The sequence below is a fragment of the Hyalella azteca genome, unplaced genomic scaffold (assembly GCF_000764305.2).
Source record: "Hyalella azteca isolate HAZT.00-mixed unplaced genomic scaffold, Hazt_2.0.2 contig9347, whole genome shotgun sequence".
Lineage (NCBI taxonomy): Eukaryota > Metazoa > Arthropoda > Malacostraca > Amphipoda > Hyalellidae > Hyalella > Hyalella azteca.
Window position 1 is genome coordinate 79,804 of NW_025939421.1, and position 26,389 is coordinate 106,192.

The window sequence follows — 26,389 nt, forward strand, 5'->3', positions numbered from 1 at the left end:
CATTTGAGTCACCACTCATTATGAGGCGCGAATTACTGCGGAACTTCGAGTACGGGATATGACGAGGAAAAACTCAGCTGCTGTTTTCTGAATGGTCCAGATTTGGCTTCTATATTCCAAATTATTCAGATTTAGCTAATGCTCCAATATCCCGCAGGATTTGCTCCTCACAGATGAATGACGCAATATATATATACTGTATATGCCACCATTTACTTGTTCATCACATGGGCGAATCTCGTACATTGCAAACCCATGAAATTTCTCTTCTAACAAAATAGCTTCGATTGAAATTCCGCGAGAGAAGAGCCTGCACGGAGTTGATTTCCGGCTTGGACATCTTTAGCATCAAAAACCAATGGTTAGGATATCTTTAGCATTAAAAGCTAATGGCTTGAACATCTTTAGCATCAAAAATCAATGGTTGGGATATCTTTAGCACTAAAAGATAATGGCTTGAACATCTTTAGCATTAAAATCTAATGGCTTGAACATCTTTAGCATCAAAAACCAATGGTTGGGATATCTTTAGCATTAAAAGCTAATGGCTTGAACATCTTTAGCTCAAAAAAATAATGGCATGGACATCTTTAGCATTAAAAACTAATTGTTTGGACATCTTTAGCAAAAAATAAAACTACTGGCTTCGACATATTTCGCATTAAAACCTAATTGATTTAACATTAGTAGCATAAAAATTTAACGGCTTGACATCTTTAGCATGAAAAACTAATGCCTTGGACATCTTTAGCATTTACAACTAATTGCTTGTACATCTTTAGCATGGCAAAACTATGTGCTTGAACGTTTTTAGTTTAAAATCTATTGGCTTGGACATCTTTCGAATTAAATCAAAATATTTTAGTTATCATTAGCATCATAAATTACTGGCTTGGGCATCGACAAGCCATGACCCATCATCATCTCTAGGTCATGACTCGTCCGCAATCATCGCTAACCAAGACTCGTCCGTCATCATCGTCACTCCAAGACTCGTCCGTCGTCATCGTCACTCCAAGACTCGTCCGTCGTCATCGTCACTCCAAGACTGGTCCGTCCTCATCGTCACTCCAAGACTGGTCCGTCCTCATCGTCTCTCCAAGACTCGTCCGTCCTCATCGTCACTCCAAGACTCGTCCGTCATCATCGTCACTCCAAGACTCGTCCATCATCATCGTCACTCCAAAACTCGGCCGTCCTCATCGTCGCTCCAAGACTCGTCCGTCCTCATCGTCACTCCAAGACTCGTCCGTCCTCATCGTCACTCCACGACTGGTCCGTCCTCATCGTCTCTACATCGTCACTCCAAGACTCGTCCGTCATCATCGTCACTCCAAGACTCGTCCGTCATCATCGTCACTCCAAGACTCGTCCGTCCTCATCGTCACTCTAAGACTCGTCCGTCATCATCGTCACTCTAAGACTCGTCTGTCCTCATCGTCACTCTAAGACTCGTCTGTCCTCATCGTCACTCCAAGACTCGTCCGTCCTCATCGTCACTCCAAGACTCGGCTTATCGAAGGCAGTTCAAAGCGCCAGTCTGGAAAGCTCGTAAAAACTTGTATCATTTTTACGGACTGGACGAGCAGCTCAGAGTGTCGTCTCCCCTCGAGACTAATGGTCAACATTAGCCCTCTTCTTGGGCAGCCGAACCCCCACTCTTGACGAAGTGGCGTCGAAGTCATCACGCATCGTCACATCTTAGTCACCATTCACATCTTAATCACCATTCACATCTTAATTACCATTCACAACTTAGTCACCATTCACATCTTAATCACCATTCACATCTTAATCTCCATTCACATCTTAATCTCCATTCACATCTTAATCTCCATTCACATCTTAATCTCCATTCACATCTCAATCTCCATTCACATTTCAGTCTTCATTCACATCTTAAACTTCATTCGCATCTTAATCTCTATTCACATTTCAATCTCCATTCACTTCTTAATTTTCATTTTTTTAAAGATATTTTTACCCTAGATCCAAGATCAAATTTTAGTAACAATCTGGTGGTCAAATTTAGAATAACATATTTTCATATTGACCATCTGAGTTTGTCATCATTATCTGTTTTGAATCTCGAAAATAGTAGTGACTTTTCCACTGATTATCAAACTTCCAGAATTCACGTCGGTTAGAGTTTCTAATCGAATTAATATCACCAAGTGACAAGTACCATTGCTATTTTGATTATATTGATAGTTCACTCACGGGAGCTTCAATGTTAATTAGAAATTATTTGTGATGACGTAGTTTTGTTCGGAGGCCAAGCAAGTCGCTATGTGAAACCCGTGTGGACACAACTTTGGTGCTCCACAAGTTGGTAAAGTTGACTTTTGTGGAGAACTTGGAGTGAGTGAGAGTGTGCATTGTGTTCTGTCGGAGAACAGGCTGAGCTTGTGTGGACTGAAGTGAGGAGGGAAGGTTATGTAGTTGGTGTTCACCGTCTGGATGCTGATATTGAGGTCTAATATATTATGAATTTATATATTATTAATCTATTATTAACATATCAAATGGTATATTATTTATAATTTATCTTTTATATATCATAAATCTCAATTGTGTCACAAGCGTTATTTAATTTTTAGTAGCGTAATGACTTTTCATGGTTTGAAATCATTGAAAAATATAAAATCACACACAGAGTCCCTGATCACGGTAAGCCCACAATTCTTTCTTAATTTTTGTTATGTAATATTAAACATATTAAAACTTATGCCAGAGCACTCGATGTATGAATTCCGGTACTTGTAGTACTTTTTAGAAATTTGAAAGTATTCATCAGCGTGAATGGATTACTTGCTTTAAGTATGTAATTCCTCTTCAAGTACGTAAGTCTACAGTTTGTTGCTTTAGCTCGTCATTTACGCAAAATATTTATGCTCGTTTTTAGCTTTTCCATGATGAGCTATTTTAAAATGCCCGTTTTTAGTAAATAGATCTATTTCATGAATATAAATTGTCTAAAATTTTAATATTCATCTTGATTTAAGCAGCATTTCACTCATTTTTGTTGCTTTAGCTCGGTTTTTCCAACTGTAAAATTACAATTGAAAATGAAATTTGATTTTCGATCTTAATCAATAATTTATGGAACAAAATTGAGTCCAACGCGCAACTTGCAATCCAGACAGTGGGCACTAAATATTCGAGTCATAACGTGTACTTTGTGAGTTTGAACACAGAAAGATTTAAATTTTCATACATTAGTTAAAATTTGATGAAAAGTTAATACAACATTTAATGTGCATGTAACATCAAGACGCATGTAATAAAACATGACGTGCTCTGTGACGTACAGAAAGCAGACCTGGCCGTGGGCTCCATGACCATCAACTACGCGCGTGAGAGCGTCATCGACTTCACTAAACCCTTCATGAACCTCGGCATCTCTATCCTCTTCAAGGTGCGTTCACAAGAACCTTTCAGGAATAACCTTTCATGAATATCCTCTCATGAATAACCTTTCATGAATAACCATTCATGAATAATCTTTCATGAGTAACCATTAATGAATATTCTTTCATGAATAACCTTTCAGGAATAACCTTTCATGAATAACTTTCATGAGTAACCGTTCATGAATAACCTTTCATGAATAACCTTTCATGAATAACCTTTCATGAATAACCTTTCATGAATAACCTTTCATGAATAGCCTTTCATGAATAACCTTTCATGAATGACCTTTCATGAATAACCTTTCATGAATAACCTCTCATGAATAACCTCTCATGAATAACCTTTCACGAATAACCTTTCATGAATACAAGAGTACCAGTTTACTTTCATTCGAACTCATAGTTCATTGATAATTTAAACGTCACCAAGACTATTTGCATCAAAACGCTCGTAACTTGTGTAGTCATCAAAGTAGATAATGAGTTAATATTTTGATTCCAAATGTGATGCTGATGATAATATTTTTGTAGACAGTTTTTATTGGACAAACGCTTCAAACACATGTTTTGGCGCATTTTTATTCGAAAATTTATTAAAGTTTCACTTTTTTGCTCGGAGTTCAATATTTTTCATAATAATCTTCATAATAATAGACGACAAAAAATTTTCCACTGTTTGTTCCATTTTTATTCCATACAACTTATCGCTGTTTCTTAGCCGTGTGCTGTAAATTTTTCTCTTTTTAATTGGGTCATGGGGAAGTCGAAAGAACTTTGAAAGAAGTTTATAGATGTATCAACATTGAAAACTGTATTAGCTGTTTCAAGTTTTTATGCAACATTTTCACTTATTCTCATTCAATTATTTTCAGATACAAAATTCATAAAAATGGCAGAAATTTTTTTTTAAGAAGCATTCATTCCTATGGTAAATAAATTTCACTTAAATCGTGGTTCTTACAGAAGGGTATTTGCTCACAAATGACTTACACACATTTTATTACGTCTTCATTATTAATATAAAGCTATTAAACGATAATCTTTTTCAGGATTATTTATTTAAATGTGTTCTGCAAAACAATTTATTAAACTTTGGCTTCAATTTTTCCGATGGCCGATTTGTTTTTCCCTCTATTTTACCAAGAATTTTGCAATTCCTTCCGAATCATAAAATCGTGTGATGCAATAAAATTAAATTTACCAAATTCAAACATTATCAACGCTTTCTATAGAGGAACATCATGTACTTTTTTGAAGCCAGCCACTTCTCTCTTTGATTTGCATAATTTCATGTATATTTTTTATAAATACGGCGAGAGAATATACCTGGAAATTCTTTAGATATATACAATTCTTAGAGTTTCTGTAGAATCCTTGTAAAATATTAACCCAATATCTTTAAGCATATTATTCAGAGTATCAAATTCGAACAAATTTTCTTTGCATTCTCCCACCAGCCACTATACCAATCCGTTAATAAGCGACGTAAAACCTATCATTCTTTTATGAACGATGCCACCCTTTTAATCATTTATGATTATTTATATCCATTTAATTTTTTGTCATATGACTCACACCCTTTCAATCTTTATTAGATGATTTGCATCCTTTTGATCTTATATAAACGATATGCATCCTGTTAATCTTTTATAAACAATTTACAACCTTTTTATCTTTTATAAATGATGTACATGCGTATAATTTTTTCATCGATGATGTGTACTGGCCCTACATGCACTTTTCTCTTTTCCAGCGTGTTAACCTATCATGTCGAATTCTCTCTGGGTCATTAATCTTTCATGTGCAGATCCACGTTGGGAAATCTTATAAATCTTTACAAGTTCCCTCAAGTCTGCCAATGCGTCGCTCGTATCTCATGAATCCTTAAGCGGATGAAAACAATTCATTTCTTCGCAGGTCCCCTTTCTCCAACCAACCCGTCTCTTCTCATTCATGAATCCGGTAGCGGTTGAAAACCATACTATCTTCGCAGGTCCCCTCTCTCCAACCAACCCGTCTCTTCTCATTCATGAACCCGGTAGCGGTTGAAAACCATTCATATCTTTACAGGTCCCCTCTCGCCAACCAACCCGTCTCTTCTCATTCATGAACCCGTTAGCCGTTGAAATTTGGCTGTACGTGCTTGCGGCGTACGTTCTCGTATCTTTTACGATGTTCGTAATGGCGCGGTTCAGTCCCTACGAATGGGGTGACCCTCACCCGTGTCACGACGAACCCGTTACCGTCGAGAACCAGTTCAATCTCAATAACACTTTCTGGTTCATTACCGGTACACTTCTCCGGCAAGGCTCCGGTTTGAACCCGAAGGTAATTTTTAATTTGATGAAACGAAAACCTCGCTTTGATCATTATGGGTACGGTTCTCCGTCCGGGCTCCAATACAAGATTCAAGGTATTGTTAAAAAAAGACGATGCAAATTACCAGTATTTCCGAATCATTCGTTTAAATTACTATACATTTTCTTTTCATTTCGAAATTTGCTTACCTCTGTCCAAAATCCCTTTCTTACTTTGAATGAACACTCAGATAAATTTAACAAATTTTCCTGGGTTGGGAATAGTAGAGAAATTGTTTGCTTAACGCTGCGGATATTTTCATTGCGTAAATTCTTGGCATTTGTTTGATTATCATCATATCATATTATATTATTATCATTAGTTATCATATTATTATCACTAGTTGTATTAGTAGCGCAAAACTTGAGTCTTTTGCCTTCTACAGCCGAGCAATTTATACCCTGTGATCCTGCATGCAATAACATCATTATTACTACTCGCATTTTTTTGTTATTTTGATTGTTGCTTTCATGGTCCTTTCATCAAAAACGCGTCCATCATTCATCGAAGAACATAAATCATTGACATAAGATTCACGCGTAACACTTCTAATCAAATTGTACAAATCATATGCATTCAAAAATTTCTTAAGGTAGGTTCCACTCAGATCTCTACAGACTAAAGAATTTTTAATGAAGCGATCCAAAGCTCAAGTCATTTCTGTTTGCAGATATGTTTCAATTAGTGAACAAATACATTCCTGAACGTTTTGAAGTAAAGGTCAATTTTCAATATATGCTATGAATTTTTTTCAAAGTAAAAGTGAAGTAACTAACACAGACGATAATTCTCTTACAACATTCCACGTAACAATAATTTTAAAACGATTAAACATTGCCACTAAAATTACCTTCCTGTAATAGTGATTTCACATCCTTGATCATTCGGTCTTCGATTTTTTGGGCTTGGTTCTTTGAAACCTCGAAGGTGTTGATGCAAGACTGTCATTAGATGCTCGTTATTCGATCGTAAATTTATGCTGAAATCCATTAACTTAAACCAAGACTCTTGTATTCAGGTTCTCAATGATTATTTTTCCATAAATGACAGCAAAACAATCACGGCGCCTATTTCTCTAGGTGCCTGAGCGCATGCCGACGCGCTTGTTTAGCTTCATGAATCCACTGGCTATCGAGATCTGGCTATACATCTTGGCTGCGTACATTGCCGTGTCCGTTACGATTTTTGTGGTGGCTCGCTTCAGTCCCTTTGAGTGGCAAATGCCACATCCTTGCGCCACCAAGAGGGAGACTCTTTCTAATGACTTCACTCTCGCGAACTCCTTTTGGTTCACCATCGGAACGCTAATGCAGCAAGGATCTGACCTCAACCCTAAGGTAGATCAACATCATTCTTAGTTTATCTCTTTGTGTTAGTACATGTAAAATAACGCACTTGGTAAGCGTTTGTTCAGCAAAAATTTAAGACTGCAATAAAAACCATGGACTTTTTTTGAAGGACCTTACAGTGTTCTTTGAATGTAGGATAGGGTCAACGTAAAGGATGCAAGTCACTGGAGAGAAAAGTTGTGCTTTTTCGCTTAAGAAGGTTTTCTGAATTTCGATGATTGGATTGGGATTTGATTATGTCATAGTCAATTATCTAATTTATTACAATCAAGCGTGAATCATAGGCAATTGCCGCGTTGAATTCGATTAACCTTCAATATAAAAAAATAGAGCATAGAGCTAATGTGAGGTCATAAACACTTATTTTGCTTGTATTGTGGTTAAAATATGATCATTATTTGCTACTCTCATTAAAATTTACTCTTCCAACCTGTCACTGGATTAAAAATTTTATCTCATATCGGTTTTTAAGGAGAAAGTTTAAAAGGTTAAAAATTTTAAGGAGAGCTATTGATAAATTTATTGAGGAATTAGTTGCTTTCAATAAAAATGGTTCAAAACTTGACTGCTGAGCTTTTAAATCCATAATGTCTTCTTCGGAAAACCTTCTAGAGTGAATAATGAATACGTTTTGAAAGGCTTCGTTTGAAGTGAGTCTATAGAGTTCTGCATGCGAACAAAATTCTTCTACCGCATGAATTCTGCACGTTGCACGTTTACTTCTCTATTTAAACTAATCTCAGTTTTCTTTGTCTATTGAACAGTCCGGTTTGAATAGAATATTAGTATTTAATTTTCTATTGTTTACGGCAAAGTTTTCACATTTTACCGACTTATAGCTCTGATGCTGTCTGTTTCTTAATATTGTTTGTACTGTACATCATTAATTCCTATTAACTAATTTTTTGATATTTAGATGCTTTCTGTTCAGTTTTGAACAGAGTTGCATAAAAAGTGTTTTTGGTGAATAAAAGTTGCCATGTTGCCACTAGTTAACAAAGATTTAGCATTTTTTTCATAAACTGATCTTTTTTAGAAAAAAGTCGCACGACACATCACGATGGGCATTCAGAGACGTCTTCAGAGACGTTCTCTCCGTTGTAATTCCGTCAATATAAACAAGTAATCAATTTTGTGTAGACTCTCGAAACACTTCACCAAAAATTCGCACGTGTCGTTAGAAACGACATTGTCAGCGCAACACAACATCACCTCTTTTTTACTGTCTCTGCTCGACAATTCTTTCACCGCATTCTTAAATCATTTGTTCATTCATATATTCATTCTCCTCCTACCATTTTCATTCGGCATCATTCTTTCTCTCCTAATCTCAGAATCGCAAACTACTTTTTTCGGCGACGACTGGGTTCTTTCTAGCCACGTCCTTTTCCCTAATGCCATACCATTAACAGTTTATGCCTCCTACTCTCCTGTTATTTTATCCTCATAGCAAGAACGCGTAATTGGCCGCTGTGAAGTGGCAATCTCATTACGATTGACAATTGGCAATATTTTTGGAACAATATGAGCTTATAATGAAATACGCTACACGCGAGCGGTTTGAAATACATATGTTGGACCAGATGTCTCCATGTAATATGTATCATTTAAACGTATGCCGACTTTGCTTGAAACTTCCTTATAACAAATTTGTTAATTGTCTCAGTGCTCCTAACATCTTAGGGCCTGAGAGTTTTAAAATTTTGCCGCATGAATAACAAGATAAAATGAGTAACGCATTTCTAGCAGAATACTTCTTAATGAAACGTGGGCTAATGAAGGGCTATTTCTTAAATTTATATTTTAATTTATAAAACCAGATGTCATTTCATTCGACCGAGACGCTGCATGTGTATTTATTATATAGGTTATATAAATAATTTATTTACCCAGCCGGATAGCATTCTATTCAACCTTGCGGTGCTTAAATTATATATGGTATAGGTTATGTAAATAATTGATTTATGTAAATCTTGACATTCTACTCATTTTTGCGACGTTGGTCTATGTATAAAATAATATAGATTATTTAAATAACCCATTTATATAATCGGTTGACATTCTACTCATCCTCGCGGCGCCATGTTGGAGCCAGACGGCAATCTGTGCTTCCGCGAGATGCCCAGAAAACAATCGACGCTTTGCTTCCTTAGCGGAAATCGTTGCAAGTTGATAATAAAAGGCGCCACTTATTTTGTTACATAAATAAATATAGAACCTCAATATCTCATATTTTAAAGTTATGCATGTTAACAGTTATTATGTTTTTTCCTATTTAAAGTTCTGAAAATATCTAAAACGGTATTTTATGCTACTTGTTAAGCCAATGTAATTCTAGAAATAGTTATTTCTTTCCAACACTCAGTTGAAAAAATATAACTGCATTTTTCCAATAAATAAATCATACAAATTATGATCATAAATCCAATTGAATCCATTTTACTAAAGTTCATGTATATTCTCTAGTAAATTTTGTCATCCATTTTTCGTGTTCTTATTTTGACCGCAGAAAATAGAAAATACTGACGCGGCCTTGGGGGCTCTTGTACACTCAGTATATTCGGTAGATCATTTTGTCCAAATAGAGACACACTTGTGGTCTGTGACACTGAAGCGTCCCTTTTTCGAGCCAAACTGGAACAAGATGACCCACATAAGGGCAAAAGTGCGTCGATATTTGGATAAAGTCTCATTGATTTCTGTGCGTGTAGCTCCGCTGCAGCATCGCATTACACTCGCTCGTCCTTTAACTTCCTGCAGCTAAGCGCTTCTCCCGGAAATGATAGCAAAAAATCGTGTAAACACAAACAATTTGACGGTCACAATTTTCTGGTGCATGAACTGATGGGAAAAGTTATTTTCTTTTCACTTTACTTAATCTGTTTGTTTTTTCTGTGCACAGTTCTAAATCATTTTGAATTAAAAATTTCACTGTGAAGAATTTTCATCGAAATACTGCAAAATGATGAAAACTATTTTGTTTCGTGATTGGTCATTCAATATTTACTTTAAATATAATTTCACATCAGTAAATTCATCATTTTTCTACTACTAATTGGTAATAAGTAAAGGACGCAGTCATTAGTGCTATTTGTCACAATTATTTCGAGCAATACAAAGTAATATCGTACTTTGCTTGCAAAAATAAATAATTCTTTGGGTTACGGCATGAGTCGCCTATCAAAACGTAACTCGGTAATGATGCATAAAAATATAATCTATTGACCAGCAAAATACGATATTGCGATCTGTTTTTAAACGTTCACGATTGAAGCTTGCTAAATATAAAATGATTTTTTCCGTTTGTAACGTTCACATTTGAAGCTTGCTAAATAAAAAATGAATTTTTCCGTTTTTAACGTTCACATTTGAAGCTAACCAAACTGTGCATCCTTGTCTCGTTGCACGACGGAGTTCCAGGCTCTTCATGCATGACCATTGGCTAGCATCCAACAAGCTTTTGCAGTTCACGCAATGTCTTGTTCAACAACATTTCCCATAGAAGATGAGCGTCACTCTAGTCTGCAGTCAACAACCTCATTACAACTTTTGCCGGCCATTCATGCCTTGCTCGGTCTTTTTGCGCCATGTTTATTGTCATTTTCCAGGTCATTATGAGTTTTCTCTTCATTGAAAGTCTAAATTTTTTTGCTTGGTTTGGGAACTGATTATCATTATTATCGCTGTGTTATTTCTGACTACATATTATCCATATTTGAAAAATAGTTGCAGATTTTTCGTTCTGGGGTTTCAATTTTTGCAAATTTTGGGAACTTCTGAAGTTTGTGCAGGCTCAGATTTTATTTTTAATTATATTTTGAGTCAAATTTTGAAAATTTAAATTCAGTTTAATTTTGAATTTTGTATTCTTAATTCAATCGTATGAAGAACTGCTACCAAGCAAACCTCGCAAAAAACTTCAATATCATTTATTTTTCAAAAAAATTAATTAACAGTCAAAATCAATTTAACAATGGAAAAACGTGCTATCAAATTTTCTTAATGAAAACTTTTGATATTAAATATTTTAAATATTAAGCTTTCGAGGTTTAATACTTACACTGATATTTAAATGTTGCATGGTTGGAATTTTGGTTGTTATCGTCTAAAAAAAGAACTACCTTAACAACAATCTACATATTATCTACATGCCGCATGAATAAAATTTCTACTTGATTTTGCAGCACCTCGTTACTTTTTTACATTTAATTGCACCAAAACATATATAAATACTTATTTATTTTATTCACCGTGTGGCGTTCCATGCATTTTCTGTTTCATAAATTTTCCGTTTTGTAATTAGGTCTCAAATATCCTTTCCTCTCCAGTGACTTCATCTTAACTCGTCAAAAAAGACGGAACTTCCTTCAGTAATATAATTTTAAAACTTCCTCGCAGCATAATTCAATGCTGCAATTCGCGACTATAAATTTGTAAGCTTCTCTCAATTTATTGAATGGAACGGCAGGTTATTGAAGTTAACCTTGATTTATAATGGATAATTTGCTCAAATGTTCTATGAGGTAGCAGAAAGTTTCATGTCATTCGTATTCCACGTGGCGCCAGTTGAAGCAACCTGAAATATTCCAGATTCCAATTGCGGTAAACTAACTAAGATTTTTACCAATAGATTTTTCGTTTTCCCATGAACAATTTTCCAATCGTTTTGTGATTGGTTAGGAAGCCTCAATCGACGATAGAATTTACCTATTGGTTTTTATGCCAGAGTCTTCGGAATAACGAATGATTTTTTCACCTGCGATTTGTCGAACAAATTCAATCGTGTGCCTTCTATGAATTTCCTCAAATTGTCGCCGGATGCTCCGCTCACTCAATCAGCTACTGGAATTTGAAGGAGTCTAGAGGAGCAATGTTTGACAAGCAGGTTCGGCACAGCCCGAGTTCTCTGGCAATTGAATGAGCCGAGCTCTACAAAGTACGCAAAGTTATCAATGTACCTGAGAGTTTGTATTTTGTGGTTCCTGTTCGGAAACTTGTATTAAAATGAGAAATCCTTTCATTATTATGTTGTTAGAATTAACCATGAAATAGCGTGAAAATCATTAGCATTGTAGAATACAGTTGCCACGAATAAAATCTATAATGATGAGTTCTCTCCTATTTTTGTAATAATATTGTACCTCGGTGTGCAGAGTACCATAACGTGGAAAGTTTGTTCTGCATTGCGAATTGTTATCAATGAAAAGCCCTCGTTTATTTCTATTTTCCCAAAATATCAATGATCTTGACACTTCAATTGGCAAGGCGCTTACTCTTTTTACTCCTTTTGGAGTGAAGCTACGCATGCGGATATAATGTGGCTGAATGCGTGCATTTTATTGAGAACGCGACAGCTTGAGTTGCGCGAGGCTAACAATAATCTCTCGCATAAATCCACGGATATTGCATCGAACATTTAAGTATCTCTGTCGTGAAAGCATGAACGATGTATTTGCCGAAATGGTTATAAAAATAATAAATTTTTCTTTTACTTGCATACATAACAAGCAATTTGAATGCGCAAAAGATTCTATATATGAAGGTCGCTGGCAGGTGTATCAGCAAAGTCCGTATTCGAAACTAAATTGTGATTGTACATACAATCTAAAATTATTACGTATCTATCGAAGATTTCTTAATAGCGTTTCATGACGGCTTTGTGATGACGGTTAGTGATGACGGTTAGTGATGATAATCAGTGATGATGGTTAGCGATGATGGTTAGTGATGATGGTTAGTGATGATGGTTAGTGATGACAGTTAGTGATGGCGGTAAGTGATAACGGTTAGCGATGACAGTTTAGTGATAACGGTTAGCGATGATAGTTTAGTGATGACGGTTAGTGATAACAGTTAGTGATAACGGTTAGTGATGATGGTTAGTGAAGATGGTTAGTGATGATGGTTAGTGATGATGGTTAGTGATAACGGTTAGTGATAACGGTTAGTTATAACGGTTAGTGATAACGTTTAGTGATAACGGTTAGTGATGACGGTTAGTGATAACGGTAGTGATGATGGTTAGTGATGCTGGTTAGTGATAACGGTAGTGATGATGGTTAGTGATGACAGTTAGTGTTAACGATTAGCGATGACAGTTTAGTGATAACGGTTAGCGATGACAGTTTAGTGATGACGGTTAGTGATAACAGTTAGTGATAACGGTTAGTGATAACGGTAGTGATGACAGTTAGTGATAACAGTTAGTGATAACGGTTAGCGATGACGGTTTAGTGATGACGGTTAGTGATGATGGTTAGTAATTATGGTTAGTGATGAAGGTTAGTGAGGATGGCTTAGGGATAAATTCGCGCTACAACCGTGGCATCATAACCATGTTACGCGTGTGTATTTGTTTCCTGTGATGGATCAAAGACTCTACCATGTAAAATTTTCTTTGTTAGAGCGTCTTGATATTGAGGTAGCAGCAGAATACATAGTTGTCTCTTGCTTGTGTGCATCCAAGTGAAACGGATTGTAGCGGGCAATAATATTATGACTTTGAATGTGCGTTTAAAATCATACTTTTCAACATGGCATTGAGTTTACGCTGATGCTCAGACAACATCGGTAAATTTTACATAATACATAACTGCGACACAGAATTGCAGTCGATTTTACTAAATAAATGCACTAACTTTATTGAGCAAAAGTACCATACATGCGCGTAAACTAACATGGATTTTATGAATATGAATCATTCATTCACTTAATAACTATATTCAAGTAGATATACTCAGCTCCACTTTGACTCTTATTTGGCGATTATAATTTATTCATCTATGCATTACGCATCACACTTCTATATGCTTTTCTTCCTACATTCAAATCACCCGATCATCTCGAATCAATCAGTGCGAGTCACCTAATCATATTTACAGCTTCTTCATTGTCGTTTGCATTGCTGTTCATAATTTCATCTTATAAGTTATCCTCTTTATGATCATTACACAGCTGGTTTCGGAATTGCTATGGTTTTTGTAAAAACGTTTCACTTGCTTCCTTGTTCTTAATTTTTTGCGCTGGTGATATTAAGATTTTTAGTGAAAAACCAATTCTTCCTTCGTATACTGTTGGTCTAAAGTGACAACATTACTATTTCTATTTGCTTATAAGTGAATGCATGTAGCTGAAGATTGCCTCAAGGCTTTTTGTATTGACCGTTAATTAGTCCGTATTTTAATTTTACTCAATGTTTACTTTTTTTACTTATTAAGTCCAAGGTTAAGCATTTATCATTACCCTAGTATGAGTTTTTTTTTGTAAATTAAACTTGAGTTTAATAACATTTCAGTTAAATATTTCTTTGCGTGCCCATTATCGAACCATTCTGCATTCATTATGTTCTTTTCTCATCAATACAATTAATTTGTTTGCATGTCTTGTGGAAAATTAGTTTTTAGTTACTTTGGTTAATTTTTGTTACTAATCTGAGAATTTTTTATTGTGATTTCATTTTGTGTTCATTATTTAATGCTCGACTAAAAAATCTGTAGCTTATTATTAGTGGCCTCTGAAAACCAACGATTGGGCTCATTTAAAATGCTTGCAATTTTCATTTGAATGCCAAGCGCATGATTGGAGATTTTTAATGTCCAAAATCGACGCTACTTTCGAGTGCTCCTGAGTTAAGGTAAAATCTTTATTGTAATCCAGACCACAAAGATCATCGGCCCGCTCGGTAAATAAATTTTTACAACGTTTTTGTTTGTATGTGAGTCCTTAAATTGTTTCTATTTTTGAACAAATAACAATTCCAATCACTTATTAAACAATTATGCTTTTAATGCTGATCCTCTTAGCTCATGAAGATATGCAACAATGACGATGCATTGTAAGTGTTAGAACTCAGTTTCATCTATTCCAATGAATTCTTTTTTTCCCTATTTACATCAATGAATATTTTGCATTGATATTTATATTTATATTTTTGTTATATATAATGATGTAATACATTATCAAACATTCATTTATATTCATTAAAACTTGATATGTATCATTTATAGTCATTAGAACTTACCTGCAATAATATTGTGTTTGACGCATCAGGCAGCGAGCACGAGAATCGTAGGCGGCATCTGGTGGTTCTTCACGCTCATCATCATCTCCTCGTACACCGCCAACCTCGCCGCCTTCTTAACCGTCGAGCGCATGATTACGCCTATAGGTGAGCCTATAGTGAGTGAATATAACTCACTATATTATGATCTCTAAGTTAAATGCTCACTTAAATCATATGATTGAATTCCTGATCTGAAGAAAAATTAATAGAACTGCTGCTGGTTAAATATTGGTAAGTTTGAACGCATTTATAATTAAACCAAGGGATAGTTAGTTGTTCGGTAATCTAATGTAATGTGACTTGGGAGCGTTCTGATATAATTTTAACATCTGCATTTCTTTACAAAGCCCTCCTAGAAAATTCATGAAACAAGCCGGTGATTTGAAAAAACTCATCAGAAATATCTAGAATATCCAAGCTCATTTTTTCCTAAACCTAATTCCCAATTCTAACCACAGATTTCTTCAATGATGAAATTTTTAAAACACTTATCATCAATGCCCTTTATTAATTACCTTTAACTATCAAATATATTATTTCCTCTCAGAAAGTGCAGAAGATCTGGCCGAGCAAAACGAGATCGAGTATGGCACTTTAGAAGGCGGATCGACAATGGCTTTCTTCAGGGTACGTACATTATAAACAAATGTCTTTACCCAAAAGCAAATGACATTAAAACAGCGTTCATTACGATTTAATTTCGTTGAAACAACGCTTGATCAATGTTTGTTCAACGCCACATATTTGGTGCGTGTGTACTGATCGGTGATGCTGCAGCGGGACAACTGTGGGATTCGAACATCAAGGGTCTCTGCCCGCTGGCCCTAACATACGAGGTTGAGGAACAACAACATTCGAGATTGGTAAAGGGACACGTTATGAATTTACTTATGCACTTGATACGAGAGGCTTACACGGTGGTCGTACAACGGGAATACAGTTACAGCAAGCGAGAGGACTAACAAAAGGTCTATGACAACAGTTCAAAGTGGAGCCAAGCTCCAGACTAACGATCCACACGTCCTACGAAAGATACGTTCTCATACTTTTCATCTTCAGTCATAGTCGGAGAATTGCGGCGACTTAAAACTAACTGAGCGGCCAAAAATTGGCCCGCTACAATGCTTGTGTCCTTGCCTCCTAACATCGCTTGCAACGAAAGTTTTCTTACGGACATTTTTCGCAATTAAGGTTAGATTAACGTTGAAGAAATTGATAGTTGTGGTATTACGTGTGCCACGACATCCAAAGACAATGGTTTATAATATTTTCATGTTACTTTCTCCAAAATTTTCTACAGGAAGTGTGTTGCAATTTGAGAGGCAGTATTATTAGAATAATAATTTTTATTATCAAATCATTAATAAGTGTTGAAGTTTTTTTTTTCCAAAATTTAGCCTAGAGTAAATAATTTCTCAATTGTGGGATTTTTTGTCAGGATTTTAAGACCAATGTTTCAAAAAATAATGCCATCTTATACGCGTGTCCTTCGTCGTGCTAGAGCGCAGCTCGTCCACAAGATTCTGTAGCATTCAACCAAATTAATTCCGAAGTGAATTCTCTATGAATTTTATGATTTCTTTAAAGATGACCGCATCCAATTACTGACTTTATCGTTGGCGCGCGCTGAATTCAATTCTAATATTCTATGAATGTCCTCAGACAATAAGGTTTTATTCTAATCGATAAAAAACAGACGAGCGTTTGTGTCCAAGTTTCGAGACCAAATAGACAGGATTTTTTCGTTATAGGGAGGAAGTTGTGGCATCAGATATTCCAATGCAAATAGAGTAAGTAAGGCAAGAAGACTTCTTATTCTACTCTGTCCCTCATCCAGTAGACTACACGTCTAGTTTTGCGAATAAATCCTAACGAACTGCATATTGCGTAGCAGCCTCAGACCGACAGCGTTACGGCTGCTGCTGCTGCACTTGGCATGATTTTCGTGCAACGAAGCACGATTCACTCACTCGGCAGTTGATCTTCATATGCAACATCAGCACAGACGGGGCCTTATTTCTTAATTTCAGAGCAAGTTCTAAATATGAAGGCCCAGATGATACTAATGTTTTGTTTCTTTCTTCGCTCCTACTCGAAATTTGATCTCGCAATTAAAACAAAATAATTCGGTGGAAACCACGTGCTGCTAATGAAAGAAATTGTGACTGAAACTCAGATTTACTAAATGTTTTAAAATTTTGAACCTGGTAAATGCGTATTAATCGAAATTTACGATGAACCATGTTGTGGATTTTCATTCGTAATGAAAGAATGTGAGCTCAGTGTGAAACTTTGATATAACAAAAATCAAAATAGGTCTCGGAGTCCTGGAATATAATATATATCAGCTCTTTGAAATATTTTATCGTTTGGCTTATTTTTGACGTAAGTGCAAGTGTTGAAACAATTGCAAGATTGAATGGCTGGTAAAAATAGAATGTCATTACATTTGTGTGCCATTAACTGTAATAGCTTTAAATTGAAATCGAACCTTTTATTTAGAGCAATTGTCAATTTTAATGTAAAAAATAAAAAATATTACGTGAAATGATTATGAGTACATGAGAATGAAATGCAGGTGTATGATCGGAAAGAAATAGTACGCTTAATTCGTCTTTTTTTACATCGTCGCATATTTACGTATAACATAAACTCAAGAATTTTTCCGCCGAAAATTTTATTTTTAAGATTTATTATTGCTCTTTCATTATTTATCCCAGGATTCCAAAATCGAGACGTACCAGAAAATGTGGCGCTTCATGGAGAGCAGAAAACCCAGCGTGTTCGTGCCTACAATTGAAGACGGTGTTGAAAGGGTGAGCATACATATTTTCTGTATCTTTCATGTTACTTTAAATAATTTTATCCCATATAGCTTATATATGGGATATATAACCCATATATCTTCTATGTCTGTCCAGTTACTTTAAATAATTTTATCCCTTATAACTTATATGGGATATATAACCCATATATCTTTTGTATCTGTCATGTTACTTTAAACAATTTTATCCCATATAACCTATGTGGGAAATATAACACTTATATTTTCTGTATCGTTCCCATAAGATATAATATTTTTTCTAATTTTTCTAAGATGCTAAACCCTGTTCACTTTTTGAAGTCATAATGATGCGAAGAGTAGCGTCACTGCAGGAATAAATGGATGTACTATGTCACGTCAAGTCTGCTCTATTGCTTAGCGGACATGCAATATCCCAGGGCTAATTTATGTGCTTCCGATACATCTTCCGTTCGTGCGGTATCATCCTGGTTAAAAAATTTCATGTGTAAGGAACAGCCAACCATCGATCGGCCACCATGAAGAGTAAAGAGAAATTAGCCTTCAATTCCAAGAAGTGCTTTTTGAACGGTTTTTCTTAATTGCCTTAATTTTTGTCTAAATACACGACATGCCCAGCAAAACTTTCAATTAATTTGCATAGCCTGCAAGTATAACTACTTTTTATACGTCACATTGAGCGCCCGTATTCAGTAGTTTAACGAGTAAACTTACAAGTTGTTTTTTTTCGTTCAAGTGTTAACGTTTTCATGACCAAAACATGTGCGATTAAAACGTGCCGTAATATCGTGACATCATCTCGTGATATAATATTGTGATATAATACCGTATAATATAACATCGAAGGAAAATCGTCATATCCCTTCGAAGCGCGACTTTAGAGAAATATTTAGTCGCTCATCCTGCTGCTCTGTGAGTCTTCAAAGTTACCCTTAATTTACATATAAATAATAATAATATACAATAGTATATATTATCTAGCCTTGTCTACACTCCACATGCATTGTTTGATGACCAAAGCCCACATGCCCACCAGGTACTGAACGGCAACTATGCATTCCTGATGGAGTCAACCATGCTGGATTACACGATCCAGCGCAACTGCAACCTAACGCAGATCGGGGGTCTACTCAACTCCAACTCATATGGCATCGCGACCCCAATGGGTGAGTGTACCCCACCACCACAATTTCATCTATAAACCACGAATCGTAAAGTAATCTCTTTGATTCAGAATATGTTTCACACAATTCTCCGAATTGTCTATCAAATCGTGATGTCGTTCATGTTTTTTTTACAAAGATTCTTAAATGTTCGATGCAATATCCGTGGATTTATGCGAGAGAGTATAAATAGTGTTAATGATAGTGGGTTCTGCGCACCAACAATCCAGGGGTGAGGTTCATTTCAAAATCAAATTTATAAAGAAACCAGGAATTCTAAAGTCATCTCCTTCGTTTGAAATTGGTGTAAAAATAATTAACGTGATAATGGGTTTGACATTGGAACTATAAACTACATTTGTATCGTTCCAAATTTGAAACCTAGTTCCCTGCAAGGAAAACTAGAACAATCATATTAGTTTAAGACCTCGGTCATTCAACAGATAGTTTAATGCTTTTTTATTATGGCTAACTTAAGGGTTAACATCGTGTTATAGCTTGTTAAAATGATGTCGTTTATTTGTTTTTTTAGTTCATTATCAACATCTCCCGTGTGATTAACATCTTAGTCTTTTCTGCTTTACATTTAATTATGCAGTATTATTCGATGAATAAAGAAACTTGTTGTCGCATCACGAGCTCGACAATAAGAAGTTCATCTTTTTTCGTGGGATTTGTATTTTGGCATTGCGAATATTTAGAGCATTCTTGATTTTCACTGGAAAATCATACTTTTTTATTTAGTTGTAGCCGTTAATAGACGAGTGATAGTGTCTCGCTTAAATTATTTAAAGATTTACAAAGTTAATTGATTTCTTAGATTGAAATTTTGGAAAAGTTTTACAAAAATGTTAATTTTCTCGCAAATTTTATCCGTGTGTCAGGATCTCCATGGAGGGACAAGATCTCGCTGGCAATCCTGGAGCTGCAGGAGAAGGGCGTGATCCAGATGCTGTACAGCAAGTGGTGGCGCAATACCGGCGATGTCTGCAACCGCGACGACAAGACGAAAGACAGCAAAGCAAACGCTTTGGGCGTCGAAAATATCGGTGAGGCTGCGATTCTTTTCGTTCGGTGAGGCTGCTGTCGGTTGCGTTCGGGGAGGCTGCGATCGGTTGCGTTCGGTGAGGCTGCGATCGGTTGCGTTCAGTAAGGCTGCGATCGGTTGCGTTCGGTGAGGCTGCGATCGGTTGCGTTCGGTGAGACTGCGATCGGTTGCGTTCGGTGAGGTTGCGATCGGTGGCATAGAGAGATCTGCGCGTAATAATGATTGTTTGTAAAACTGTAGTAAAGACAAGCTGTAAAAGATGCGTTAGGAATTTAATGATTTTTTTTGTGAAACAGTGTAACTGGTTGCGTTAAGAAATATTTGCGTGGAATGATGGTTGTTTGTAACCCTGTCGTATTTGTAACCCTATTGAAGAGACATTAGGAATTCTATACACTAGAAAACCGTGCGTTCGGTTGCGTGGAGGAAGATTAGGTTGAAATAAAGGTTGTTTATTAACCTTTCTTCGAGACTATAGCTGTGAAGGAAGTGTTGAGGATTTTGTTAAAACCAGAATTCCGTCATATAAAGAAGAATGAAGGTCGTACGCATTTATTTTGGTTGTTCTTATTGATCAATTTTTGTTTGTTTGTTTGAAGAGAATTGTATGAACTCAGATAATTAGTTATTAGTTGGTTAATTTTATGCCAGCAGACTTAAACGAGTATATCGTGAGTTTATGTCGGCAATTTTCGGTTCTATATTCCTAAGAAATTGAGCACTTACTTTCCGGGCTGGTAAACTTTAGCTACCGATCATCCTGGAGTCTTTGGAGGGCCTCGAAGATTCTACAAAACTTGGCGCAATTGTAATAAAATGCTGCCTCATATGTGAAATTTAGTATAAATGTTTTCATGACAGTTAATAGTCAGCAAATTGTTCGATTTAAAAAAAAGTGATAAGTTCGAATAAGTTCGATTAAGTGTTTGGATTCTATATAATTTACTAGTTTTTGAATTCTTATCGGCTTGAAACATTTAATGTGATGACTTTAGTGAAACAAATTAATGGACGAATTTAACGATAAATCTTGAAACAATATTTGTTTCTCTCACTTAGTATTTTTGATGCGAAAATTCGGACTTATGTGCCCTCATTCCTCATTTCAAAAATATAAAATTTTTGCTGTCCCCAAATTCCGCACAATAAACCCTCAAATTTCTATTCTCTAAAAGGTTCTGGTTGTGACATGAAAATGTGTCATTTTTCCTCCGTAGATTTATGCAAATCTGAGCGGTAGTTTAGTACTCTTGCATGACTAACAAATGTTCAGAAGCCGCACTAAAAACACAAAACAGCCTCGGATTCTTTGTACTAAATGACGTGCGGAATTCTAAGTGACTTTATGGCCCGAAACTTTAGTTCTGCCTTGCGAATTTGAAGTCTCGGGAACGTCGTCCGGAACGTTCCTGGAATGATGATGATGATCCCAATGTCTTTACTTGAGCTCATAGCCATCATTCCGGCTGATGCGTCGTGACGCACAGTCTACATGTCAATACTTTTATTACAGTCTCAATGTTAACTCCTTGAGCAGTCTCAATGCCATTACTTTGAGTACGCAGTCTTCATGTCAATACTCTGAGTACAGTCTCCATGTCAATACTTTTATTACAGTCTCAATGTTAACTCTTTGAGCAGACTCTATGCCAATTCTTTGAGTACGCAGTCTTCATGTCAATACTCTGAGTACAGTCTCCATGTCAATACTTTTATTACAGTCTCAATGTTAACACTTTGAGCAGTCTCAATGCCAATTCTTTGAGTACGCAGTCTTCATGTTAATACTCTGAGTAGTCTCCATTTCAATATTCTGAGTACAGTCTCCATGTCAATACTCTGAGTGCATTCTCAATGCCAAAATTCTGAGTACAACAATTACTCTGCTACAAAATATCGTATCCTGATACATCAAATTACCATTAACTTGAATATCTACTCCTATCATCTGTTGGCATTATTGGGTCGCTTGTGTGAAAGTGTTTAAAATTCTAAATTTGTTCAATATTGCTACTGCAAATTTAAAATATTATGAACTCTACATATGAATTTTGTTTTTCATTGAATTTTTCGTTCCTATCATTATATTTTCTTTGAGATAATTAGAGTTCAGTCACTGCAGTGGTCACAGTGCAATATTGATATTGAGGCATGATTAACTTTTGATACTGTGAATCGACGGAGCTAAGACTAATTTTTAATGCTAACTCGATTCTTATATATGTGATGAACTTTGCACGATTTTTGATGATTCACGCGATGCATTTTTTGGCACTTCACTCTATCGATTGAACACGCATTAACTTAATTTCGTCTCTTTTTCGTTGAATTTGCATCACATTTGCCTTTCAGAAACTATAAATTATTTTAATTCTGTTTTTGTTCTGTTATAAAAAAGGTGGAGTCTTCGTGGTCCTTCTGTGCGGTTTAGCCCTCGCCATCGTCGTCGCCATCTTGGAATTCTGCTGGAATTCGCGAAAAAATGCCCATTCCGAACGAGTGAGTTTGATCGGTCCATTTAATTAATTTGTTTAATGCTACGCACTAATTCATTTAAAAAATCTTTACAGAAGATAATTTTTTTAGATCTAAAAGCATTTATTCTGATGCTTGCTTTATTATTGTTTCGTTAATCGATTTAATCAGCACGTTCTCTGATGCTGTCTGTTTTCATGAACTGCACTTTTAGTACCAGGGTTCCTTTCCACCAATAGAATAATGATACAAATTCGACTACTTCGATGTTTTTTTTTTCATATTTTTCGCAATTATTTCAACAGCTCATACTGAATTGATTCATGTTTTTTCAGTTTTCTGCCAGAAATACTTTTGTTTGAAGTGCATGAGTTCAGTTTTGATTTACGATCTCTTTTTTAATAGGTTACTTAGTGTAACTTTTTCAGATGACGAAACTTTTTCTTCTTTTTGTAAAAAAAATTTCCTGTATCCTCTCTGTGCATTAAGTAAGTAAAGAAATGTTTTAATTTTTGCACGCTTAATTTATATGTGTACCCTTTTTAGCGCATTTTCTCATTTATGGAAAAAATGCCCTATTGTGCTCGTCATGTCCGTCCGTCTGTCTGTCCGCCTGTCTGTCCGTCCGTGACTTCACGTTTTCGTCGACGAGAAAATGCGCTCTCTGTCACTCACTGCAGCGAGTACTGAGTTATATTTTTTACGCATGCACTCTATTGTTTTATCCGTGTGTTGTTGCGTGTGAACGCCAGCAGTCCTACAAAGCGTATACTTGCGTTCATTACGCTGAGACGCGCGGTCTCAGTGACACGTCCAGCGACGATGAAGGCAACGGGCACGTTCAGCAACGAAAGGTTTGAAATTCATGAGTACTGTTTCCGGTGCATGCATGATAGGTTTTCTTTTATATATTTTTTATTAGTGCCATAGCTTAAACTTTATTAGTAGCGCCTTGCTTGAAAAACTTCATGTTCCGACACATGCTGGATAACGGCTCTTCACACATGATGTATCATTGGTGCCAGTGACAAAACTTTATAGTATCCATCAGAATAAATTAGATTATGAAATATTTGAATGCCACCCAACTTTGATGTCCTGATGAAATAATTAAGCGGTGTGTAATACAATATAAAAATCATCATGTAAATATCATGTCATTTAATATCACTTTGAATTATCTTCATCTAATCAATAGAAGCTTGTAGTAATTAAAAATTTTTATTATATTCTTTTTTGGATTCGTATCATGAGTCATTGGGCAGTGAGATATCTCTTCAGTAGATCGAGCGAGCATTTGGTGCAAAATTGCTTCTCTTTCTTTTGGATTAATTAACACTGTAACATAACCGAAAGGTACCTAAATACAAGGCCTCAAATATGCATTTATTAGCATATTAGCATAAATTACCATGATCGTCTTCCTAAAGTATTGCTAGGTAGATATTTCGTGGGCATGTCGGTACATCTCTGTCGTGCTCCCGTAGAGTTACATTGTAAGTCCAGACGTGCCGCCATTACCCTGACAAAAGAACAGATCGCACTCTGTCTTCCTGCCGGGCGACAGATCACCTTCTGCTCTTCTGAATTTGCGACTTCTGCTTTTATGAATTTGTGACTTCTGCTCTTCTGAATTTGCGACTTCTGCTTTTATGAATTTGTGACTTCTGCTTTTATGAATTTGTGACTTCTGCTTTATGAATTTGTGACTTCTGCTCTTCTGAATTTGTGACTTCTGCTTTTATGAATTTGTGAATTCTTTGGTTCTGAATTTGAGACTTCTGTTCTTGTAAATTTGAGGCTTCTGCCCTTCTGAATTTAGATAAAAAAGTGCTCGGAATTCATAATCATTATTGAATTATTTTTATTCAAATTTTAGCTGGGTTTCATCAGTTGAACTTCTGAAGAAAAATGTTCACTAAAAATTTCTGTAATTTCAAATTATAATATATTTCATTATAAAAATTAAAATTTTGTGAATTATGTTACGAGTTATTTCCTATACATAATCAATAATGAAATGAGTTGACATGAAATATATTAGTAAAAATGATAAACCAACGGTTTATCACTGAATACATTCATTGAATAACGAATGACACTAAATTTTATTAATTTCCATCATCTATTAAAAATATGCCGCTTTCACTTGACAGTAGTTTTCTTTGTTATAATTTTTACGAAATAAATTCGTTCTATAAAGATTCACACTGAATTTTAATTTTATTAATTTTTCCCATATATTAATATGTGACGGTGCCATTTGACAGCGCTTTCCTTAATTCCTGAAAAGTTTATATTTAATATCAGACATTGAACCTTCTGACTAATTTTATTCATGGAAATTCATTATTGTCACTTGTCTCTAGTTGTCTCAAATTTCAGGAACATTTTAATTTGACAAAGAACATTCTAAAATTTAAGGATAACCTCAACGTTAAATCTTAAATGGAAATGTAGTGTGTTCGGTTGACTCATCTTATCTCAAACTCCACGGATTACTTTCATTTGATAACTAATGACATGTTAATATTATAGGACCAGGTCATTTTATTAATAGAAATGTATTGTTATCACTCACCCCGCCCTGGGTCGCAGCAGAGCCTGTGTCTGGAGATGGCAGACGAGCTACGCTTCGCTCTGGCGTGCCGAGGGTCAAAACAGCGACCTGCGCTACGTCGCTCCTGCACCAAATGCAACATGACGACCACGACACACGTCCCTGCAACACGTGACGTGACCACCGCCGTGGCCTCTGGTGCCGAGACCACTGCCACGCATAGCGTCCTCAGTGACGACACCGTCAGTAATGACAACAACCAAGACAGTAGCCTATCTGGAGTGCCTGTCTACGACCATCACAACAGTCTTCAGCTCGCCTTCTACCAACAGCAGCAGCAGCAACAGTCTGGAGCAGAGTTTGCTGCTAACGGCGTACGTCTGCTAAAAAATAATGATGATCCTGAACAACTATCCCAGATAGTTCCATACGCAATGCATCACCATCATCAATACCACCACCACCATCATCATCACAGTCATCAGAATTTGCTCCACCATCACCAGCAGCTCAACCAGTTTCAGTCCTCAAATTCTCCTCTGAATTCTTCGCCGAATTCATCGCCACCTCTCATCCCTTCTTGGCGTCGCCGTTGCCTTTCACTCAAAGCTCTGGCACCCAGTACCTTCTCACCGCTTGTTCCTCTTGTACCCCTCACACCGTTTGCACTTCCAAACCCACTCAAAAATCTACCGAACACCCAATCCTTGAACCATAGCCCAACCAACGACGATATGGTTGTACCTAACTCTTTTCAAAACATTCCCATGAATTTCAACGTCATACCAAACCACAGCCCTGTGAATTTCAACAACAGTTCTGTCAACATCAGCAGGATTGCCACAGACAACAGTCCTGTTGATATGTACTGCCACTCTTCACCTCCACAAAGCATCCTCCCACATCCAATCCTCCGCCATCACCAGCTTATTTACCACCAACATCCACTTCACCATCATCTACTCCACCAGGGTTCTAAGACTCACCTGGATTCATCGCAATCCTCTCATCCATCACCTCCGTATGTTACGCACAGTTCCATCCCTCCTGTTCCACATCAAACATCCATTTCTCTTCTACCTCCCTCATTATCCCTCACTAGCTCAACGTCTCCCCTCCCATCTTCCTAGTCCCAAAATACGAATTACATATTTTATT

General features: G+C 36.2%; 1 protein-coding gene across 1 annotated transcript in view; it reads left to right on the forward strand.

Moving 5' to 3' along the window:
- LOC108672738 (glutamate receptor ionotropic, kainate 3-like) overlaps positions 1 to 26,389 on the forward strand; it is a 106,990-nt gene that overhangs the window by 75,032 nt on the left and 5,569 nt on the right. Inside the window, exons 12-21 of the mRNA XM_047881979.1 lie at positions 3,314 to 3,418; positions 5,484 to 5,741; positions 6,851 to 7,108; positions 15,170 to 15,287; positions 15,730 to 15,809; positions 17,903 to 17,998; positions 19,022 to 19,151; positions 20,033 to 20,197; positions 22,595 to 22,695; positions 25,270 to 25,605. Coding sequence (XP_047737935.1) covers positions 3,314 to 3,418; positions 5,484 to 5,741; positions 6,851 to 7,108; positions 15,170 to 15,287; positions 15,730 to 15,809; positions 17,903 to 17,998; positions 19,022 to 19,151; positions 20,033 to 20,197; positions 22,595 to 22,695; positions 25,270 to 25,605 — 1,647 coding nt within the window. The remainder of the gene's footprint in view (positions 1 to 3,313; positions 3,419 to 5,483; positions 5,742 to 6,850; positions 7,109 to 15,169; positions 15,288 to 15,729; positions 15,810 to 17,902; positions 17,999 to 19,021; positions 19,152 to 20,032; positions 20,198 to 22,594; positions 22,696 to 25,269; positions 25,606 to 26,389) is intronic.